Source organism: Salarias fasciatus, chromosome 23 (genome assembly GCF_902148845.1).
Source record: "Salarias fasciatus chromosome 23, fSalaFa1.1, whole genome shotgun sequence".
Classification (NCBI taxonomy): domain Eukaryota; kingdom Metazoa; phylum Chordata; class Actinopteri; order Blenniiformes; family Blenniidae; genus Salarias; species Salarias fasciatus.
Genome location: NC_043766.1, coordinates 1,671,385 through 1,696,131, shown reverse-complemented (window position 1 = coordinate 1,696,131; position 24,747 = coordinate 1,671,385). Strand labels below are relative to the sequence as shown.

The 24,747-nt window shown below is 43.3% G+C and overlaps 1 protein-coding gene across 1 annotated transcript in view; it reads right to left on the bottom strand.

Annotated features, from left to right (window-relative positions):
- Positions 1–691: 691 nt before the first annotated feature.
- znf644b (zinc finger protein 644b) overlaps positions 692–24,747 on the bottom strand; it is a 47,410-nt gene continuing 23,354 nt past the window's right edge. Inside the window, 8 exon segments of the mRNA XM_030083618.1 lie at positions 692–839; positions 1,663–1,759; positions 1,965–2,016; positions 2,018–2,088; positions 4,625–5,182; positions 6,134–8,737; positions 10,991–11,076; positions 18,968–19,071. Coding sequence (XP_029939478.1) covers positions 692–839; positions 1,663–1,759; positions 1,965–2,016; positions 2,018–2,088; positions 4,625–5,182; positions 6,134–8,737; positions 10,991–11,076; positions 18,968–19,071 — 3,720 coding nt within the window.

Here is a 24,747-nt window from a genome sequence, read left to right as displayed (position 1 = left end):
GCTGAGAAAAAAAAGTCTCAATTTGAAAACGGACATCGTACTGAAGGTCTGCAGACAGATCTTTACCAGAAGATCAGGCTGGGTTATAATTACAATGAAGCAGATCTGTGAAATTAACGCTGCTGGTTGAAGATTAAAGACGACAGCGAATGGCGACAGGAGATGTCCCGACACTTCACGGCACGTCGAGCGTCGTTCTGATTAAGAGATCTGCTCTGATGTGGTACAGGGACCGCAAAGCCAACGACTCCAGCACAGGCTCGTCCACTCGCTGAGTGCGTTCTTCCACAGGACAGCGGAGTGAGGCTCCGCCCACTTTACTTGATACTGACCTGCCGTGAACAAGGTTGACCTTGTTTTTATGCATATGTTTTGATAGGTGAGGCTTTATTGTAGTGACAAGGCACTTGTTAGATATTTGTTTACACGGGCAAATAGATTACAGGGTTCTCACTTCTCCACATTAGTTTATAAGACAAAGCATATTAAAATATCCAAAAGACAAGTCCTGTGCTGGCTTAAATGCTAAAAAATAACCTTATATAATATTATTCAGTCAGTAATTTGGATTATTTGTGATGCATTACTATTAGCATTTGCAGGAACAATCTATAGATAGAAATATTGTGATAAATCAGATGGAAAGCATGAGATTGTGCTTGAATAGCCCTCTAGACCGTCCCTGTGCTGGTCAGACATGCTGTCTCGGGTGGAGGCCGAGGACCTCCACCATCCTGGACCCTGAGTGTGGCACGGTGCTGTGCAGAAGGTGCCTCTGTAAGTGCTTGATCCAGTCCTCCTGGACTGAGGAGGGACCCTGGAAGATCAGGTCACAAAATCTGCAGAGACACAACAAAGGGACAAATCTTCCAAAACTATTTCTTCCTGGATGAGGTCTTTAATCTGTCCTATTGAATCCTGGTCTGGGAGGACTTAAACAAGCACGTCCACATGGGAGACAGTGTTCTCCATTGTTAATGTTTGGAGTGGTGTGTGTGCGATGTGTGTGTGGTCTCATTCAAAAACAATCAGCAGCAGCCACTAGTATGCGGGTGTGGAGTGCAGAGTTGCAGGTGTCTTCATGTTAATTCATGAATGCTACATCCATTGCTTTTCATCTTTGTGGTGTCCAGCTTGTCTGGTTTCAACCAACATTCCAGCACATTTCTGTTCTATCCAGACTTTTTGTTTACTTTAAAAACAAACAATAAAACAAAAAAAGCCACCTTGCTCTCCTGTAATACTGACTTCAGCCACTAGAGGGTGAAATTCATAATAAAGGTATAGTTTGTATAACATTCTCATGCCCACTTTTGGCTTGAATTAAATGTAATTTTGTTACATGTAACTGGATGAACAACTGATTTGATACTGGAAACGAAGATGAATCTATTATAATGTTTTTGTTTGTTTTGTTGTTAAATCGGACCCACATAAGAACGTCCCAAAGTCCTGTCCAGTCAAGCATCTAGATGGCAGAAAGTTCTTCCACTAATGAGGACAATATTAAACTATCCTACATGCAGTGTCTAGAATCACTGTTTCTTGCAGTCTTCTTGTTTAATTATTGGTCCTGTACACATTCCAGGCACCTACACCAGAGCGATCTCTTACTTTGTGTTTAATCAGAGAAAACTCAGTTTCCTGCACAACGCTCCGTACCTGCAGGTGAATGTGTGTATCTCAGTATTCAGAGGAGGTAAAATCTTCTCTTTTAGTCCAGGCCTTGGTCTTGCTTTCTTCTTCACATAATCATAGCCTAGGAAATAAAACACCACAGGTTTATCTTTACATATCAAGTTATCACTGTGCTGGAGCTTTACTGAATAATCCCAAACCTAGAGAGTCTTTAAAGGCAGGATTTGTTATTTTCTATGAAGATATCATTCAGAGTGACAGACTAATTTCTAATTTTATACAAAGGCAGCATGCATTTTTAAAAGATTTGTTTCAACGGAGCGTACCTGGATGTTGAAAAGCGGCCATCCTCTTTCTGTGTGCGTACGCCTGAAGCTGAGCCCCTGAGCCGGGGAGAGCTGGGGGAGGTGCCGCTACACTCAACCCAAACCTTCCCAGAATCCAACCCGCCTGAAATGGAACGCATTGAGAAAACGTGTGATTGCATTTCCAATTTGTGGAGACAGTTCATGAGACACAATCGAAGGTGCAGGACCAGGTAGAGATCCGCACGAAGCACTCCGCCGAGTGTTTTGGAGCTCATGAAGTAATTTTATTATCAAGACAAACTGTTACTCCCAGCGTGCGCTAAAGTCTTCTTCCACCTGGTTCCTTTCTAAGCATCTGATTTGCACTCTCCTGTTTGCAAAGTGTTGCTGGTAAAGTTTAACACAATTTTGTGTCTTCAGGGGGGCTATTTTCACATGCAATACACCACCTCAGGAGAATCACAAAAGATTCATAAAACACACACAACACACACACACACACCCACACACACACACACACACACACACACACAACACACACACACACACAAAATCACAGGTTTGTTCCTTCCGTGACAGAAAGCTGGCAATGACTGGCAACACCGCTGTGCAACGCTGCCTGTTCGTAAAAATCTGGAAAACTGGTGACGGTGAGGCAGAAAAGCAGAAGAATACATTAAAAAGTAAAGAATTCCTCTTTATGGCTTAAAGATGAGCCGAATGACTGATGGAGAAGACTTTTCTGCCAGAAAAGGTGTCTTAATGTAATAATGACAACGTTAACACTACACAATGCGTCACGTGTGTCATAGATATCATAGGTTTTTTTCAACCTATGATATCTATGACGACAAATTGAATTGATGGCATAAGCTACTGTAAAACAGTTAGAGATTCCAGGGGGGATCTTTAAATGTCAACCAGATGCTGAAGACAAACAGCATTAGAAGCACCTGGCAGGCACAACAGGAACACGATGAAGATATCCGCCTGGCTCAACGACAACTGATGTGATTTCAAATCTTCACCAGCATCGTTCTTGGTACATGACTCAAAGTTTGATTTGGACAGACATTAAACAAAAGTGTGCACACGCTCAGATGATAGGCTTCCAGCTCAACATCAAGGGGATGCCATGATTTTTTAATATGAACTTCAAAAGCACTTTGGCGACATCCTGTTTACCGCCCACCCCCCAAACAAATAAAATGATGAACTTTTTTCCATTGTTTAGCTGGATTACACAGGCAGTACAATACTGTGCAAAGGTAAAGAAGTAAGGATCAAATAGTAGGATTTTTTTAAAGGTACATATAAGGCATATAAGACATTAGGCAAACAAATTTCTATGCTGTGTAGAATAAATTCAAATTCTTGTACAATCAAATATTGTGAATAAAAATTTTTTAATATCGCTGTCAAAATTCATTTCAACTAAATTAACGTCATTGGTAATTCCCCACACACATTACGGTGTGTGAAAAGTAAAACCGGGCGGTTACACACAGCAGGGGAGGACATGTGCAACTGCTCCAACGTGCTATTATTCCAATATAAAGAGCCATCAGGCGCTCCTGCTCTATTCATAACAATTAATAGAGTTTTGGTTTACATTTGTCTTTTGAAGGATTTTTTTCAGCCAGTAAAAGATGCATGCATATTTTTACTCGGAAAAAAAACCAAAAAAAAAAACCAGATGGATGTTTTTCACTGGGGACCAATTTACTTTAAAAGGAACCCCTAGCTATATAGCAAAACGCTCTAATTGGCCTCTCAAACTGAAATGCACTACGATGAACACATTTAACTTTTTTTTTTCATTTCTGCTTTTTTTTTGTCACTGGGTTCTATCAATCATTGAAACTGGAGCAAAGTCTGAACCAAAGACACAGAAGTAGGCTTCATTCAGCCGAACCTACGGTGAACACATGACTCTGACTCAAAAGGAAACAGGAAGTTCGAGTGCTAGACTATTTAAGGTGTAAGATTTAGTTAACAAAATAAGACACTTTTATCGAAATGAAAGGACATGAGAATATAGACTGGGACCAGGGTCAGGAGAATCTGGACTGGGACCAGGACCAGGGTCAGGAGAATCTGGACTGGGACCAGGACCAGGGTCAGGAGAATCTGGACTGGGAGTCATGACACTTAAAACATTGTTCTTATTGTCCTTCTACTGAGCATGTGCAGAACTACAGTTTACTATGGCCATGATCTTCAGGACCAGGACCAGGACCAGGACCAGGACCAGGACCAGGACCAAAGGTGCATTTTCACTGGCTACGAGCAACATTGCCATGTAAACAATCACCCAACATGTGGTGAAATCATTGCTGTGCAAACGGGGTCTCAGAATTAGATCTTTGACAGCAGTTTGGTTGATTTTCTGGAGCAAATATGACCTTTTTTCATTCACAGTGAAGAAGACGTCACGATGGTCACACTGAGCTGAGCACATAAATGAAATGTGGCTCGGAGCATACAGTTTCAGCTGCAGTGGGACAATATAAAAAACAATCCAACTTGGTCGTCTCAATGTTCTATCTAAATTGTTTACAGCATTCCAGCAGTTCCCATTTTTAAATTGTTATTATATAAATGTGAAAGTTTTCTTAGACGAACAGGATCTTTGTGTGCATGAAAACATAACCCCCCCCCCATTCAAGACTCCATACCATGCATCCAGCTGGGGTCAGCACTGGCCTCCTCCACGCAGTTTTGGGTCATTGCACACATCATCTTGTTCACATGGGTTTGCTGGTTGCTTGTCGCGCCAAGCTTCACTCGTACTTGTTCTGTTTTAAGCAGCTCCACTAAAGTGCTTTCTCTTTGTGCGTCTACCGGTAGTGTCTTCCACTCTGCCAAGGCGTCTTCCTCCTGTTTGGGAACAAAGCTGTCCAACGCTGGAAGTGGGCCACTAACCCCACGTGGGCTTTTCACTGGGACGTCTGTCTGCGACAGGAACGAGCCACCGCCGAGCTTCTGAGAGGCTGAAAGTCGTGATGCCGCGTGGCTTTTGTTGAGGACCTGGAGAATATTTCGATGTTCCTTTTTGTCCTTCAGCAGTTGGTTGAGGATGCACAGTGGAGACTTGCTGCCGGTGCTGCTGCTGATAGCACGTTTGCCTACATGTTTCAGATGTCCTCTCACGTGGTTAGAAAGGCCGGTCTTGGTTTCAAACCAACACCAGCACAGGGGGCATTTGTGTTCTCCTTGGCTTTCTGTCGTCACGGCTGCAACGAATCACAAAGTTTATCAAAATCAATGACAGATTGAAACACCGAACTGGCACTTCAATAATGTACTATTTCAGAATTCAGTGCATTTTATAGAATAGAATAGAACATAATAGAATAGAATAGAATAGAATAGAACATAATAGAATAGAATAGAATAGAAAAGAAAGACTTAATCCCAGAGGGAATATTTTGAAGTTATAACAGCTATTGTCACTGTTAGTTCAATACATGAGCAGTGGTGCATAAGTCTGTTTCATGTTTACACAACGATGTGCATTTACAATAAAACAGCAAAAACACTGAAAACATTGTAATTCTCATGCCGGACCACTAGTGGGCGCTGCTGTTTGTTTTGGTAATGAAACCACTCACACATGTTGCAGTGAACAATGTGCTATAAACAGAAATGGATTAAGACCTGACCTGACCTGACCAACACATGAGGAGATGACTCAGACTGTTTCAGAAGCACTGAATGGATGGATGGCTGAAGAGATTATGGACAGATGGATGGATGGTTGGATGGATGTATATAAGTATGTATGTATGTATGTATGTATGTATGGATGGATGAATGGATGAATGGATGGATGGATGGATGGATGGTTGGAAGGATGGAGATGAAGCTCAAACGTGGCCATTTCTGGTCAGACTGATGTGAGGCCCTGCTGTGTGTCTTATGTGAAGACACACACACACACACACACACACACACACACACACACACACACACACACACTGAGCAGGTCTGCCATGCTGTCCTGTCCATCATCTGCACACACGCCTGGCTCATGCATCACACTGTAAAGCTTTATCACCAATGATTTATTATCAGAAGCATCAGGTGTTTATTTTGCAGTGTAAAGGGACTCAACACCAACAAAGCTCCATCTTGGTGAAAAAGGGTTTCAGGTTTAACTTCTCTATTTCCACAGCTGAGCTCACCTTTTTTGATTTCTCCCGTGCTGATGCGTCTGTGGACACGCTGCCGATGGTCTCGCTGCCGATGGTCTCGCAGCGCCACCTGCTCCGGTGAAACCACGTGCCGTGCGTTGTAGCTCAAGCCCGCCCGGTGAAGGTGCCCACGCACGTGGTTGGAAAGGCCCACTCCGGATTTGAACTTGGCGGGGCAGTACGGACAGGGCTTCTGTTCTTCCCCCGGCGTTTGGAGGACGTCACCCGGAGGCGTACCGCAGGATTCTGAGGACTCATCACAGGCTGCGGCTTCCTCATACTCCTCCTTGATTGTGAGCTGCTCCACATCGCTGCAGTCTTCGTCTCCATCATCCTCATCCTTGAGTGCGTGGGGGCTTTGGTACTGGGCTGAAAAACTCTGCCTCTTTCTGAAATACCTCAGAGTGTATGGGTTCCTTTCATTCTCACTGCTTTCCAAGAAGCCGCCTGTAGCTTCGCTGGTACAATCACTGAGGTTATCGCCGCCCTCACAGCCTCTTTCCAACTCCCTAACTGCACACTGTTTCTTCAGCCTCTGGCTAAGCCTAGGTAAGATTTTACCATTCAGATTTTTAGGAGCCTTATGCGAAGGTGTTGACACGCTACTCATTGATGGGTAATTTTTGTTGGCTTGTGCTGGTAAGTCTCCGATCGCCAGGTCATTCTTGCTTCCTCGACTGAGCATCTGGTCTAATTTAAGCTTCCTGGCTGACAGTGAAATATCTGCACTTGTAGGACAGTGTGCGCGCTTGGAGCTGCCAAAAGCCTCGTGGTCATTGTTCTCAGCATCTTCTCCCGCACAGGTGAGATCGGTTGCCACGTCTAATTTTTTTACCGGTTGTAGGAGTAATCTTCCATACCGGTCGATCCTCCACGAAGAAGGCGACAGTGTGGGTTCGGTGAGGCTGAATTTAGGAGAATTTAGGGTTTTGTCTGCAGACTTTTCAACATGTTTTTCCTCCTTTTTGTGGGAGAAACGAGAGAAACAAATCTGTTCTTCAACCAAATTGAATTTTAATCCAGCAAATTTTTTGTGGCTGACAAAACTTTCATCCGAATGTCTCTCTACTTTGCCTCCACTCAAACAAAAACCCTTTTCCCCGTCAGACGTGACATTTTTCACAGCGTCTCCTGGAGCCTGGGCCTGGTGCGTGTCGAGGTGTTCGAGGAGCAGGTGGTCTTCCAGCGTCTGCTGCGTCAGAGTCATGAAGTTACATTCCTGGCAGAAGTAGTAGTGCTTCACATTATTCTGCACTTTGGCACGCTGGACCAGGATTTTCGGGCAGTTGCAGGCAGATCCGCGCGTCGCGCACTCCACCGCAGCGTTCCTGCCGCCAAATTTGCCCTTTTTCAGACATTTGATCTCCCCCACAAGTTGTTCCAGCCTGTCTCGGTGAATAACGATGTGCCTCACGAGGGAGCCGCTATCACAGAACAAACGCCCACACTGCCTGCATACAAAGGGCTGCGAAAGCTTCTCACTGTTCACCTGATTATGCTGGCCTAAATGATACATCATATGTCTATGGAAATGCCTTTTTTCCTTGAAATTAACATTGCATATTGTGCATGAGAAGAAAAGTGGATCTCGCTCGAGTTGCTCTGTCTCCAACTGTTCCACTTTTGGACTAACATTGCTTTCATCTTCAGGGTCATTTTCTTCATTACAGCCTTCCTGTGCTGTGCTATAAATACGGCACACACAGTCTGAAGCAATGTTCCTGGAAAGGTCTCTGAATGGCATAACTGCATATTTAATATCAGCTTGTATACGCACAGATTCATCTTTGTTGCCAGAATCAACATTTCCAGCATGGGTGCTGAAGTTGTGCTTCTCTCGACAGTCCGCCGTGCCTTTGGAGCCGTGCCCGTCGTCTCCTTGGTGCATCACGTCGGTCTCCGGCCTTCTGTCGTGGTGCAAAACGCATCCCCTTGCCGAATCCCCTCCATTTGCCTTGGCATTATCGTAATCATCCGAGGGGCTTCCTGAATACTCCACATCCCACCGAGAGCTTGTTTTTATTGTCTGTTTTGTCAGAGGTTGGCTAATGTGCGTTCGCCGGGCCCCGTCAGGTGACGGCGCCGAGCGGGCCAATTTAAGCTCCTTCTCCTCCATGTGAGACAGTGGCATGTTGACACCTGGCTGTGTGGCCGGTGTTTTTGCGACGGGCCTTGCTGTGCGCTTCCAAGCGTCTGATTGAAGCTCACCGGGTGGCGGCGACACCTCGGGGCTCGTGTCCTTCTCCGCGTGCCATGTGGCGTCCGGGACACTGTCGGATAAAACAGCGCCTTTGTTCAGGACACGGTGTACCTCTGAGGTGGGGTGTGAACCAGGTCCATTAACAAGTGTTCCTGAAGGCAATGAATTGCCTGCGCGGGGAACAGCGGGGACACTGCTGTATACAAATGGATTCGGCTGGGTTCCATTTAAAGGGTTTTCGTGTTCATCTGAGGACAGACCCGCAGCATTGTTCTTTAGGGAGGACGTGTGACTCTGTAATGGCTCCTGAGCACGACCTGGGCTGTCAGACGCACATTCCACGTCTTTGTGCACCTGAGCGTTTGTTTTCGGATCAGACGAAGCAGAGAGACTCTCTGAAAGAGAGAAAGAATCACACAAAACATTAAGAGTGCTTCATCCAACATGCAGCGGTTTTGGGTGCCATTCAAGACACTCCATATTTCTGATGTAAACTGCAACACTGGTGCACAACAGGTATAATAAAATTTACTCCCTTTTTTTCTCATTCACACTGCCGGGATGGCACTGTTGAAAAAAATTGTTTTTGGACTATTCCCACAGCTCTGTAAAATGAGAACGGCATTATTCTGTGCTGCATTATGATTTTCCAACACCCTCTTTCACCACTTCTATTCACAACAAACCCTGCTGTTAGCCCTGAATACCCTGGCGAGAATGCTTAATTATGTGCGCGTACCTCTGGGAGACAACCTTCATGCTTCCCCACCTAAAGTTCTCAGTCGTCTGCTAAAATTGACCAATTTCCATGGGAACAAAGTACACCTCCAATGAGATCATATTGCGTCTTATCACTCCGTGATGGTGCCAACGCGAATCCCAGCATGAGACTGTTGTTACTTGAATCCTGACAAATTGGCAGGCACACAATCTGTCGAAAACACAAACACAGACCCACACAAAGAAAACATACGCTTTTGCGCATACACACGGGCCGTCATGCTGAACCAAGACTGAATTTAACGCAAAAGAGTCCTGTTTTTTGATCATACTTATAGGAATAAACACATAAATTAAAGCTCGTTAGATGTTTGGCTTTTTATGTTTTTTAAATCACTCATATGTTGTCCACGGCTGATTTATTTCAAGGCCTATGCTCAGTGGGTTTGACATCCGAGGGGCTGGTCGCTCTCAACAGGAAGCTGCATCGCTAACGAAGTGGTAAATTCAGTGTTAATGAGTGGCTTCACTGTTACCACCTCGGAGGTAAAACCTTCCGAGCTCCATATTCTCCCCATCTGTTGTGGTGTTAGAGGTTCAAAAGGGGAACAGACGCTCCGCATTTAAAGCAAACTTCACTGTTACCCCCAGACAGCAGGGTGGCAAGAGCCATCAAAATATCTTGCTGGAAAATGTGCAAGCCTCATTAACAGCCAACTAACTAACACAACTTGAAAAAAAAATCTTGTATATACATATAATATATATATACATATATATATATATATATATATATATATATATATATATATATATATATATATATATATATATATATATATATATATATATATATAGTATATACATACATATATATATTTATATATACACATACAGCTCAGTTGCACACATCCAAAGCTGATTAAATGGTCTGGTACATTAATTACCCAAAATGCTGTTTGAAACGCCATGTTTCAGTAAAGTGGAGCTTGTGGAAGGGGACAGTGCAGTTATTCTCAGAAGAAATAAACGGGCCTTCGATTGAAGAAGTGTAGCTCTACTGCACCAAACATCAACAAATCCCCAGGAAACATTGTGGGAATTTTACAATTTTGAGAAGCTGCAAAGATTGGAAGGCTGCAGGTTCAATTTGAAAATGACACAGAATGCAGCCTCTTCTGGCTTTAACGATTTAAAAAACACTCTGAGAATAAGTCTTGGTCTTGGACTGTTTGTGGTGGCTGAATGACTAAAAACAAGACAAATGTGTGTTTTAAGTGACATTTTCAAGCAATGTCCACAAGTTTCTGACTAAACCAAAGCAAAGTGGTCAAGGTACTTTGACAAAGACGTCAAATTTTTGTGTTTTTTAATTCTTAAACTTGTTAATCATAACCACATACACGGTTAATGACGTGAAGAGTCTCCTAAATGTCTTTGACTTGACCTTCACAAATCTGTGGTGAAATAAATCTGACAGCTTTTATGCATCAAAGACATTATGCTATTAAAAAAATAAAAGTTTGTTTGATTTTTGTCTATTGTTTTTCGTAATTACCGCCTCCAGTTGCAGTAAACAGAAGCAAAAATTGTTTCCACATTTTAACTTGTGTCAACCGATGTTAACAAAAACTGAGCCTCGTGAGCTTCCAAGCTGTTCCACTGCGTTGGATCCAACTGTCTAATGAAATGAATGCTCAATGGGCATTTCAGGAAGAAGGCCTGAACTGTCCCCGTCTGAGGTTGTGAGAGCTGCTGAAAATATCAGAGGGTCAACAGCTTGTCTTTGCTGCACTGGCGGAGTCCGGAGGTCAAGTGTCGTTTTCAGACCTATCACTGCAATCTGGCCATTATTGTTCTCTGTGTTTCCAGAACCGTCTAAGTAACAATGCTGGAACCTGTGACACAGTGTGAAGGTGACAGCCTACCTTCGCTGTCATTTCTCATGTGCCGGGCAACCCTCAGGAACAGGTAGCTGAAGTGTGAAATTCTCAGGCTGATGTGGCGAAGGGAGCTGGCGGTAGACATACATGGTGTAAAGAACCGGGGCTCATACGCACATTACTGCACATAATGGTATGGATGTTATATACCAGGGAGGTAATGGGTCCGGGCTGATGACGGTAGGTGTTGGAGGACACTTTTGCTCAAGTCTTTGATTTTTAAACACGGCAGAAATTGGGTGATGTATTTTGATAAAAACTGCTATCAGGGTTACATTGCATGCGTAAATTCTTGGGAGCTGATCTACATACTGAAAGATGAGCAAAATACTTAAAGTCTATGCTTTACGATTAATTACAGTGCGATGCATTATGAAGCCTCAGACCTGATTAGTGACATAAAACTTTAAATTGTGTCCACAAATCACTATTTTATGTCCAAAAAATCATTTCATGGTCAAGTAATAGTATTTCATCACCTCGATTTAGTTTTTCAAGGTCTCATTGTGGTCTCATTTTCTGGCCACAATATCAAGTTTTATTGCAGAAATCAGGTCTAGAAAACACTTGAGTTGTTTGTGATTACTTCTTTTACTACATTTGAAAAGAGGATGTGATCTTTCAGCAGGGATGCTGCTGGTGTGACAGCATTTCCTCAAACTTCTGCAGACGTTAGAATGAGATATTTTAGATCTGTTGGTTTCAATGTATTTTTTTTTTTTTTTTTTTTTTTTTGGCAAAATTCATATTTAACTTTCCTAAATCCAGTTTATTTGACAATTTTCTCCACCAACACTTCCGTGAGGAGTGTCTGGTGTCAGTTATTGAGGTTTGCTTTTTGTTTCTGAATCTTTAAGCGGGGCAATGCTTGCTACGTCTCCCTCCATGAAATTTCCACCATATCTTTTGTGATGCGTCTTCCTTCCCCCCTCGTCGGGTTCAGTTGTGATAAATTGGGGGAATCATCCAGGTTAAATTCAAAACCTAACCCTCGGCAGAGCATATTGATTGCTGAGTTACTGAGTTGCTTGGGGATAGTTGGGCAGCTATAATCAATTTCAGGCATGGTGCAGTTTGTTTTTCATCAGGTTCCAGCAAATCCTTTAAAACAACAACTACAACAACCAAAACCCTCAACATTACCCAAAGCATAAATGCAGCTACGCTGCAAAGTTCCGGTGTATTCTCCACTTTTATTAGCGAGTCAAAACCAGGCTAAAATTCTAATGGCTGATAAACTGTCACCTCACAGCAAGTCTCTCTGCTGTCTGGTTTCTGTCCTGCTTTTGCGAGGACATTGCATGTTCTGCAGGTACCAAATGTGCTTCCTGAAGACTCAGACAGATGATGGTGAATCTGCAAAAGTCTATCCTCTTGTGATGGTTGCACTGGCCCAGTTTAGGTTCTTCTGCTTGTTTTTGACTTTCCTGCTTCGTGTTTCCGGCTCCCTGCTTCCTGTCATGTCATCGCGTCACTACGTACGAGGGAACGCAGGGCAGAACCAATAATCCCCCGTTTAATCCGCTCCGCTGTCAGTAGCTGTGTATATGAGACACGGAGCGGACTATCAGCTGACATAGACCACCTCGTACAATCAGATAAGAAAGACAATCCGCTTCACGGGTGTTTATATGACACATTTACAATCCGCTTCACCTTACAATCTGATTATACGGAGGATTTCTGGGCCCATGTAAACGTGGCCACTGTGTACTGCGATGAACCTGAAGGGGTTACCAGTCAACAGCAGAACGATTCACCAGTTCACTCCACATGCATCTCTTTGGACAGTCAGATGGACCTAAAGTACCCGGAGAACATGCAAACCCCACAGAGAAAAGGACTGGGACTCAGGAACTTCTTGCAATGAGCCAAGAGTGCACAGCCCGATCCCAGCGAGCAGCTTTGTATGAACAGACTCACTGGAAATATGTTTGGATTCTGCCTTCACAACTGAACAGCTTGTAGCTGACGCAGTCAGGATGTAGGAATGCAATACTTTGAATTTGTTTTCCTCGATGGTGTCTGATCTGAAGGGATTCATATGGTTGGATGTTTATTAATTGCTTGTAAACAACTGGTGCTTTTCCATTACAGTTTTAGCACTTCTCTCAGCTTGACTCAGCTTCGGTCATTCTCCATCACAACAGAGCACCACCTTGGCGTGGGTGGAGAAGCTCCTTGTTGTGCAACTTGCTGCGGGTCACTCCTTCTAGCTCAATCCTCCATCAGTCGCCAGACTGAGAGATGTCTGCACCTGGTCACTGGTCCACGGGGCTGATTTCGGTGCTTCCATCTCTGATCCAGATCGTTAGCAAGCAAGCATAAAACTTGGTAAGGATGGATGTTACAGCAATATCATACATTTAAAATGTCTAATTTTTCTGACCGCAGGAGTTTGATCGAATCAGATTCAGAAACATCCGTCTCCTTGGCTGCAGTAATATCACATGTGCATATCACATGAATGTCGCTGCCAGATCCTACAGACAGTCCGGACATAAATAGCAGTCAGCAGTCATCTCAGCGCACATGCCCGTTGTTTAAGTTAGACTTTCTGCTGTCATGAGGAATACAGAGCGAAACAAGCAGAGCCTTGTGTGAAGCATGTCGCTGAGAGTGATTGTGTCCACCAGTGTTTGGCCTCACTTTAATGCTTTGGCAAACCAGGGATCACAAGGGGGATTCAGCCCCCAGCAATCTGGGAGACGGCTCCAACGAAAAAAGAAGCTCTGAATTAACCCGGTCCCTCGGTGCCGGCGCACATTTGTCTTTCTCAATCTGACTGTATATATGGGAACTGGACGCCCTGACGAGCCATGAAGATAAAGTTTATGCGAAGTTTAGTGCTTTTAACAAGTCACTGGGGAAACTGTGTCGATTTCTACGCAGCTGCTTTAATAACCAGCGTGTTCCAGCTTTTCAAAATCCAGTGTTTACTGGTTTTTCTCATTTTACACCACCGTAAAATGAAATGTCTTGGGGTTTTGGGCAAGTAATCAGTCAAGAGATAAATATATATGAAGAAACAAACAGTGAATGAGAATCAAGTTAATCTGTTTTTATTTCTTATTGGACAATTTCCGGCTGGAACTCATGGTGTCATTAAGGTCAGATGCGCTGATTGACCGGGGAAGAAGTTTTTGGTTCTGCAGGCTTGCAAGGCTGCAGATGTCCGAGCAGATTCCTTCTTTCCTGCTCAGCCGAAGACCCGGGGTGGCAGCACAGTGGAGACGGCACTAAAGACCAACTGAGACCAGTCAGCCAAACTCTTTCAACTGCTGGAGCTGTCTGTGTGGATCAACCGCCAACCTCACATTCCTCCGCCACTGCCTTTTGCTGGAGAGATGCCTAAACGAGGGGGGCGGAGGGCCTTTGGTCCCTCAAGTACTGCACTACACAACTTCCCGAGTTAATGGGATGTATTGATTTATTTGACACAATGTGAATTTATGAAGCTGCCTCTTTAGTGTGAGAGTATCAAAGCGTGGCTCAAAACAAACAGACAGAGATTCAGCTTGACACTCCAGTAATTCCAAGGTGAGTATGTTCTCTCAGTGAAGGTGCCACAATGGAAAAAAAAGAAGAAGGAAAACACACACACACACACATGCACACACACACACACACTCGCAGCTTTAAGTTCTTTTCTATCTTCACCTTTCTTAGCCCTGCAGTTACCCGTGGTATCAAACAGCAGAAACACGGGAGTCAAATTAGCAATACACCGCCAAATTTCACTCTTCCTTGAGTGGAAAAAAAAAAAAAAAAAGTGAAAACCCCCACAATTGCACCTTCATAAAACACCATAAATTTCAGAAATTTGCACAGGAGAGAAGGAAAGTGACAGTGTCTTTCACACAACGCCGTTGTCAGGATTACGCACTCTTTTATCCCACTGAATTCTTGTCACCCAAAGGTCATTTCCATAATAATGGCCTCCATTCTCCCTAATGGGATTTCGCCTGTGATTATGTATGCCAGCATCTTGTGCCGACACTATCAGCCCTGTCATCATGAATTGCACAAATGTAATTACACAAAGCCTTTGATAACTAAACAATGTAATTTACTGCTTGAGTGAAAATATATATTGGAGTTATCTGACTCAAATTACGCACTAAAGGAAGAAATACGAGTACCATAGGCGGTGCGTTGCCAAGGAAATTGTGTTCTTTGTAGTAAGAACAAATTAGATGGAAATGCATGCTTTAGCAACAAGAATGTGTGTGTACATTGAAGCCATTGAAGAAAAGATTCACAGCTAAGTATTACCAGAAGTGGTAGCTTCAAGAAAGTCTTTAACATTTTGTTCATGTGCACCTTTCTGTATTCTTTTTTTTTTTTTTTATCCCAGGAATTCAATGAGACTTCCACCTGTCCACCAAACACAGAACCGGAGCCTTTTAGCTTAGCCTAGCATCCAGTCTGAAAATACAGAGGGTAATAAATTATTGCTTGAGAACATTATGTATGAGGGAAATGTCCTCGGGGAACATCCACATCATGTTCCAGAAATACGAACGCCTCACTGAAAACGGCATTGACACTCATAACAATGTTAATAACTAGAAAACTCGCCTTGGAACAAGACAAACCTTACAGGTGTTTCTCATGTCTTTTCCAAACAATGGCATATTTCCTTCAGTGGTATTGACTGAACACTTTACCCACATAGGTCAAAGAGCATCGCAGGTTAAATGTCAAAGGTTTAACACGAGTCCCATGGAGGAGGGATTGAACACTGAAGAAAGCTAATGAGAGTTCATAAAGTTTAGTTGAGCAGGTTCTGTAAATGTGACATTGTCCCTACATGACACGATAAATCAACAATTATCTCATATTGATTTATATGGTGGTCATCCATGGTCTTAAATGAACAAAGCCTTCATTAAGGCTCAGAAACAACAGGAACAAATACTGACGAGACATGGTGAAAACATGACAATCATCTAATGCTCATTAATTTAGAGGCAAGATGCCACATTTTAAGACAGAAAACACTAATATAAAAGAAGGTGTCTTCATCACCCAGCCACACTGGGTTTAGCTAATCAATACTGAACTCCTCAACCAATGCCAAAACATCAGCAGCGGCGAGTGAAGCCTTCGTCAGGCAGAAGTGGCGTTTGGTTGAGCTCCGATCCTTTTCTTGTGTGATTTCATGGAACGTGGCTTCCTGAAAGCTGTGTGGGATTCAGCTGTCAGCATCAGTCAGTAACACGGCGTCAAACTCACCCATGGCGCAACTTGGTCAAAGCCGACGGGTCTCTTCCAGCAGTCCTTCCTGAAATTAAAATTAAAAAAAAAAAGAGGACAACAAAAACATAGAAACCGCATTAAAAGTCAGTTCACAAAACACCATTTTCAAGTGAAAACACAAAACTTTTGTTGTGTTTTTGTGTGTCTGTCTGCATGAAAACAGTGCTCACAGCCACTGAAAACACAACTTTAATAACAATATGAATGTACGAGTTCTACCATTGGTAGTGTTCAGTGTTTTGTTCTCTGCAGTGTGTGTGTATGTGTGTGTGTGCGTGCATGTGCATGCGTGTGTGTGCGGTTTCATCACACAAACAACAGCACCCACTAGTGGTCCAGCTAGAAAACTGCATGCTGTTGCTGTGTGTTTCTGTGTAAACAGAGCTCGTTTTCATAACATTGCCGTGTGAACGCAAAAACCAAACACAAAACGAAGCATTTTCTTTTGAAACGCGACACCTCAGAATCTGGTCAAACTGGCAAGAGATCCAGAAGATTCTTTCTGAATCTGTCAAAGCAGAAACGAAATAAAAATAAAACTTCTTTGAGACTAGAGACACAGACCGAACCTAAAAAAAAGAGCGATCTCTTCAAGCTGTCCATAACAAACTTCTGGGTCCCCTCAACTAAAGACAGAGGGAGTGAGCACAACGGCTGTGATGGTAGATTTACTGATAAAAAAAGGTGAAGCGAGAACATTGGGAGTGATAAAAGGGGACAGGGAGCGAGTGACAGTTGGGTTAAGACAGAAGTCATGTTCAATAGCAGGTAGAAACATCAAACAGCGAGTTCACAGGCAACCCATGCAACCTTGTCTTGAAGGAGGATTTTCTGTTGTGTGGAGTAGATTATATCTGTTCAAGCTGCTGACACGGCCTCATTTGCTGCCCGTAGTGTTGGAGGGGGATTAAACGATATAAACTTTAAAGCTTTAAACAATACCTTTCAAAATTAAATGGATTAAGGGAGGGATGTCTGATGGGGATTTCCCAAGGCTTTGTTAGTTTTAAACTCTACTCCTTAAAAAAAAAATAAAATAAAGGAGGAAGAAGGGGAAAGAGAGAGAGAAAGAAAACACACAGCAGTTAGAAATTTCTCAGGCATGTGGCCGTTTTAATGAGGCTGCTCTCACGTTGAGTAGGGCAGTGGGCACCAGGAGAGCTGCCAGAGCAGATGGCTCTCATAAACATCATATCTGCTCTGTTTAGATACATGACTTCTCATCTCCCAACACTGAGAGGAAAACAAACCCCGGCCATCACCGCGAGCGCTACCCACTTGCCTGCTTTTTTGGCAGACAGCACCGGCTTGTTGAAAATGGCACATTTCCATTTCCTAGCATTTTTCTCCTTCATAGCAATATGCATGAGCTCGCGCAATTGATATACATAACCTCTAATCTGCTATAAGTATGCAGAGGAGATGCAGTGATTGCGGCAGCGGGTATTTTTGTTTAGTGGCAGTTAGAATTTTGACTTTTATTAAATGCTATTATTACCATACAACTGGGGGTATATAAATATGAACGCCAGACAGAGTTTGTTGCTATGATTAGGCAGCGTTCAGATGCTTTCCTCTGCAGGTTGAGAGAGAGGGAGGGAGATGAAGAAAGAAGAAGAAAAAAAGATATATAGATCAAACTTTGTTGCCGTAGACATGTGACCATTCAGATGAAAGGGAGTCGGTGTCAAACTGCTCCCCAAATTGAGGATAGCTCCAGAGCAGACATCAGTGAGCTTAAAATCTGGAGGCATGTCAAGCATCGCAGGTATTAGGATGAAATTTCTCATTATCTGTCTTTAAAACATAATATCAGTGCAGCGTGGCGGGGATGATGAAGACGGTGACGGTGGAGGTAGAGGGTTGCAGGTAGCAGGGGCTCGGCACTCGCTAATGGCAACGCAAGTGATCCCTCAGCAGTCGCTTTGAATTCTATTATTAGAGCCGCATCGAGGAGGGAGAGAGCAAAAAAAATAAAATGAAACTACATCGGTGAGAAGTCTTGTTGTAATTCGGAGGCCTTTCAATGGAGAGGCGGCTAAAATAAGCATGGTGTGACGGGGTCAAAGAGACGGCACGAGCGGCAAACAAAGAGCCTCGGAGGAGAAGACGCCACGACTGTCAGAAAGTCGTGTGGAATTCGGAGGCCACCAAAAGCCCATTAATCTAACACTATCAGGAAGGCTGGAAAAAAAGCGAACCGTGGACAGCTGGAGCACGGCAGCCTTGACAGCGCTGGGATTCCCTTGTCATTTTCTCCAAGGTCCGCAGATATGCGCCCAGCAGACGCGTGTAAGATGATTATTCAGCCCTCGCTTGTCAATTGTACCTCCTCAACCCGGATCAATGAGTCGTCTTTTACAACCCTAACCCTTGTATCGGCGCCGGTCATTAACGTGCGAGCGCCACTCTATCAGCAGCCGGCCCCAAATAAATCAAAGGGTCAGCCACAGAAGAAAAGGGGCTAATATTTCCTCAATAACCCCAGAGAGACACCATGGAGGGATGCAAATTGCCTCCCAGGAGACCCTGGAGGGATGTGAAGGAGATGCTCGCTGGGAGGCAACGGGAAGCTAATGAGTATAATGGCAAATGTATACAAGGAAGAGTGGAGGAGGAAAAAGCCCCCTTTCTATTCAAACCAATTAATACAATCTTATCAATGGAGGTGTACTGTAAGAAGGAGGGCCCGTGTCTCACCCCGCTGCCCTCCCCTCCGCCGACCGCACCTCGCCACGGTCGGTATTATTCAGCGCCGGGGCCCGGGCTACGGTCATTAGCCCTGTGGGAGGCTGGGCCGAGGCCTGGGGAGTTAAGGAGATTTTAAAAACCACTCACTCCTCACATCAAAACAAATCGGGCCAAATCAAAGGGGCTCAAAAATGTCCTTTCTTTCTAAAAGGGGGGGAGGTTTTTTCTGGTGAGGGAGGGAGGGATTGTGCCATTGTTGCCTGATTTCTGCAGCATCAACGCAAAAGAGATGAGGTGAAATAAAAAAAAAAAATACACATACATATATATATATATATATATATTATATATATATATCTATATATATATTATATACATATATGTATACACACATATATATATATGTATATATGTATATATGAATGAGCGGCAAAACGTAGCATCATCAATCATGCTGCAAATTAGGGATTATAGATAATTAGAGTGTCTTAGCATGAAGTAATGTGAATCTAGGCCTTAATAGTGTTAAATGTCTTTGCATAATCAGTAGAAAATTATGACATCCATACAATTAATCAATTAAGCGGTGCTTAGCAACTGTGACATTCATTGTTACCTTTTTCTATATCATTAACAGCATTTTTTTTAACCTGCACTGCAGCTGCAGACATGGATATGAACAACCCTCATGGCATTAAACAGGCCTGTGCATGTCCTGCAGGTTCATGTGCACGCTGTGAAAATCCTCACCGCCAAAGGTTTTAGCAGAGGAAAGGAGAAACAGCTGCACCTTCTCCTGACACAAGAAAAGCCCTTTTCAGATTCACCTCAGTTTAATCACGTAGTGCGTAAATTGAAAGTTCATTGGTGTAAATACAGAGATTAGACTTGACAGTGCAGACTGACAACTTTACACCACAGTGAAAACAACACATAAAAAAAAAAATAACACTTGTACAATATGACAATGTAAGAGATTTTACAGAGTTACTTTTACTTTTCACTACAAACACTGAAGTGATTCCTGGAATTAATCTGTAAAATAAAATCTGCATACATTCCTACTCTTCAGTCCACCTGTCATTAGACTGGTTCCAGGGTTATAATACAGCCTATTAAAGAGGAGTAGAAATTATTATTGTCAGTAGACAACACAATGGAGAGAAACAGCTGCTTTGCAAAGAGAAATGACAATAATTAAAAATACATTACAATACAAAATATAACACACACACAGACACAGACACACACACACACACACACACACACACACACACACTCACACACACACTGCAGCTAATGCAGTATAATGTAGTATAAATAGTTTTAGGTCCAAAGTTTTGGAGAACAACTTGTGCGCAGATTTCCACAGTCAGCTGCTTCTGTGTTTTTAGATGTTTTTGTAAATAAAGACAGCTAGCAGCCCTCCAATGGCACCCATCATCATTAAAAACTTTGTGAAAACACACCAAAAATATGGCAAATTTAGAGGGCTCCTACTTTTAGTTTAGGCACACGAGATGCATAAGCGATGCTTGAAGGCTAATGCTTTCCTTATAAAGTCGTACATCCCTTCGGGATGACACCTTGAGTATGCTCCCCAGTAATAAAGTAAAGCTGTATTTTATGTGAGCATATAGACTGTGGCGGATTAAAAGGTGTGAGACCGTGTTCCAGGAAGTGTCTGAAATACCTGACTGCACAACAAACGAGGCAAGAAGAAAGACTTCCTCTGTCTACCGTTTTGAAGGTCACTTATTGGGATGGAGCAGTACACCTGACGGCGGCTGACTGGAGCAGGATTTGCCTCCTGGAGCTTGCCGAGGAGACTGAAATGAAGGTTAATCACTATATAACTTTCTACATGTATAATCCTACACTTCATTGTTCATTGAGCATGTCTGTGAAAGCCCTTCCCTCAGCAATAATTGCACCTAACCTGTGCCCCGTGTGCTCAAATCTCTGAAATATCACATCCAACTCTGAGAATAAATGGGAAATTATTGAAGAAAGTGCTGAGCTCAACCTCGGATACGGCGCAGGAAACGGGGGGTTAGCCGCCTCGGCGCTCATGTCCACTGGAAGCTGGCTAATCCCGGCCCCTCGAAGACGGGTTGTTTGGACTTTGGGGGATTTTCACACAGATAAATACAAGACTGAGCTGATTTGACTTGTTAGCATTAGATTAAACTGAATGGAAGCGCGTATAGAGACGGTATGGAAGTAAATCTGCCACAATTAGCTCATATATTACAACTGCAAAAAGTGCAACCAAACCGGCTGTGCCCTGAATTTTATCACAGTATATCTGCTTCACATTGTAATGTTTTACATGCAGGGTGTCTGTGCCTTCTGCTGCACACAATAAAAACACACACATGCTGCACATGCAGGCCACATCAGTGGATGCAGGCTTCCATCCTTCAGAGTGAGGGCTGGAGCATCAATGAGCATATTCTGCCCCTTAGTGGAGGAAACGGTTCACAGCCCGAGTGATAGGAGATAAGGGGGGGGGGGGGGGGGGGTGGGGGGGGCAGACCAGGATGGCGGACAGCTCACGGCTCAGCGCCTCATTCAGCCTTTGATAGCAGCGACAATCTCACCTTCCCCAGAATTAAGATTCAAGTACTAAAGTCTCCTTTAAAGGAAATTCCTCCGCCGCACCGAGTCACTCCTGCGTTTCCTTAAAAGAGGGAACCCCACTCAATTTATATTAAATTCAACGTTGTGATACATGAAAAAAAATCCAAACTAAAAGAAAGAAAAATAGAAAGCGGAAGATACTGTAGTTTGTGTGTTGTCAACATTAATGTCTTCAAAAGCCTCTTTTTTGGAGGCTTTTCCCCACCTCTGCTTATACAAGGATGCTGACGTGTCAGGGAATCGGAACACGAGGATGAACCCCGCGCCCTCAAAACTCATCTCACACGGGTTCCTGCGAATGCCTCTCTGTCGAGCTGCCGTCGCAAATTAAGGAAATGAAAGTCCTCTCATATTTCCACAGTGTTGATTCAGCAGCAGCAGCAGCACATGTTAAATGAAATGCAAGCAGGAAAAACAAAAGAATACAACCACACACAGAGCCAGTAAATGTCTGCTAGTAGTATATGAAGGGGGGACTAAAAATATATGAGGATGTAGCATTGTGCATAACTGCATTTTGTACTAATTTTGTAATAAACACACTGAAAACTGGATAATCTACAGTATATAACTGTTGCTGTGTAAGACAGAAGACGCATTTGAAGTGGAAACATATCATTATGTCCTTTTATACAAACAGTACAGTCACTGAAACACTGATGTTTCCCTGTGGGGCCACTAGTGGGTGCTGTTGGTAGTTTTCATGACACCTGGTCACAAAGAACAATACACTGTAAACATTAACAATGGAGAACACAGAGAACAATACACTCTGAACATGAACAGTGGAGAACAGGGACTTGTTATTTCAGTGACTGTCGACTCTGTTCTTACGGTCTCTCTACTGAGCATGTGCAGACAACTCTTCACTATTCCACGTTCTCATGCACACAGCAGCATTTCACCTACATGGAGGTTAAGCCTGAATGTTTTCAAGAAGTTGCATTTTCATCTGTTTCCACAGAGACGGACTGTCAGAAACTTTCACCTTGCGAGCCAATCGCCGCTGGTGTATTCCTGCGTTTCCACTGAGAATGGTACTGTAACAGCTGTTACCACCCATGAACACCCGGTACCATTTCTCGCCACCTCTCTGTCCCTCACCACCGTATTCACCGTAGTTCACTGTAGTTCATGAATGTTGCTGTGGCCATGGACCTTCAAAGTCACCTCAACGCGTCAGATCCAGGCACCAAAAATACTTTGATTCCACTACAATGTTCCTGAGAAGTCAATGTTTGGTTTAACAGCTGGAGAACTATGTTTATGAATCTGATGAGCTGAAAGTATTTTGTAGTTACATACTTTGAGAGTATGTCATTAGTTTCACATAGAAAATATTTACTGTAAACTGCAATAAGCTGACCGTCAAAATGAGAACGCCTTCCCTCCATCCCAATAACATGATCTTGGTTCTGTGCGCGGCGTGAAGCGATGTTGTACGTGGTTAGGATTGAGCAGAACTGATGCTCGAGCTAACGCTACATATTGGTACAAAAGAAACACGGAGGATCAGGTTTTCACACGTCATGTGTCATTTTTCAATGTTATTCCAAGAGAAAGTGTGATTTGCTCTAAAACGTGTACATTTGTGACACATCTGCATGTAATTTGAACCAAACACTGACTTCTGTCTGATTGTTTGACTGTTTCCTACATGAAAAGGCCTTTTTTCTCTAGTGTGTTTCTCAAAAGTGTTTGTTGGAACCTATACGTTAATTGCTTGTATTCAGGACTTCAAATCCTGTAATTCAAAAGAGGACTAGTGAGCACTATTTAATTGTTGCTGTTTCCGTTCAGTTATATTTTCCAATATTTCAAACATTCTTGGCTTTAAGTCAACAATCAAATGTCACAACAGTACACATTTACAGCACCATTAGCAGAGCAGGAAGAAAAATCTACAACAAAGAAGGATATTTAAAGCAACTACATGATTTATGATCTATTTTTATCAGGACTGTGAGAGGAAATTACTTGAGACAAACACAGACAGTTAACGGAACTCCTTTAATGCTCCATGCCTGTTCTTTTTTAACTAAGCACTAAATGAAACCAACCTCATAAAATCCCTGTACAGTCTTACTCCTGAGCTTTTACTGTCTGAATTCACAAAAGCCACTTGCATTTTTGAGAGAATTAAACAAAGACGAGGGTATTGTAAACACTGGCTGTGTGTCAGAGATTCTGTTTCACACTGGAAAATAATCAACAGCCAGCTTGTCACTCCCCGCAACCTGCCAAGTGTAGGAGGAGGCAGTGACCACGTGTACTGACATCTCAGATTTAATTTGACTGGTAATCACACCCAGCTATAGTTTCAGAGCGTTTCACACATCTCAGCTACAGTTTCAGGTGTTAAGCTGGTAAGGAGACACGCAACTGTGCCTCTGAAGAATAACACCTCTTCAGAGACGGTCACATTTTAGCTTTACACTCTGCCATTACGATTACAATGACGGCGGCAAGGAAGAAAGTTCATCTCGCCGTATCAATTAAAACGCCGGCCCGTGTTCGCTTTAAACTCCTGCTCAAAGATGTTTACCTCAGTTCAGTGGCTATCTGAAGCAAATTATAAACATGTGCGCCTGTGTTTATTGTGTTCGACAAGCTTGATTTGGACAGAGGAAGGGAGTAAGAGAGGAAGGAAGCTTAGTGTGGGTCCTCCAGCAGTCTGAACCTACAGCAGCCTCTTTAGAAGATGTTCCAGAGAGTCTTGGAGCAGCTCTAAATAAAGCATTACCAAATAGAAAGCATTGTAATGTTAATGGATTTAACTGCTGGTCATGTCACTACAGCACAACTCCAGGAGCTTTTCTCAAGCTAAACCTGCTTCACAGACAACACTGGATACTGTGGAACTCTACCAGGAAGCACTACATGAAACATCAGGAGGCTACACTACCTGGGTGCAGTTGAGAATCCACTATGGCTGAACCCTGTCAGAAGACAGCAATGTCAACAAGTGTTCACAGCTTTTCTAGAGATGTCAGGAGCAGAAAAGAGGCTCCATGTGAAGAACCAGTTCAGGAAGGACAGTCCCACCACTGGTCCCAGATTTTAGCCTGCAGACGTCATTGAGCAGAGCTCCCCAGCCTTTTTGGCACCACGGACTGGTTTTAAGGAAAGTGCATTTCCTGTGGACC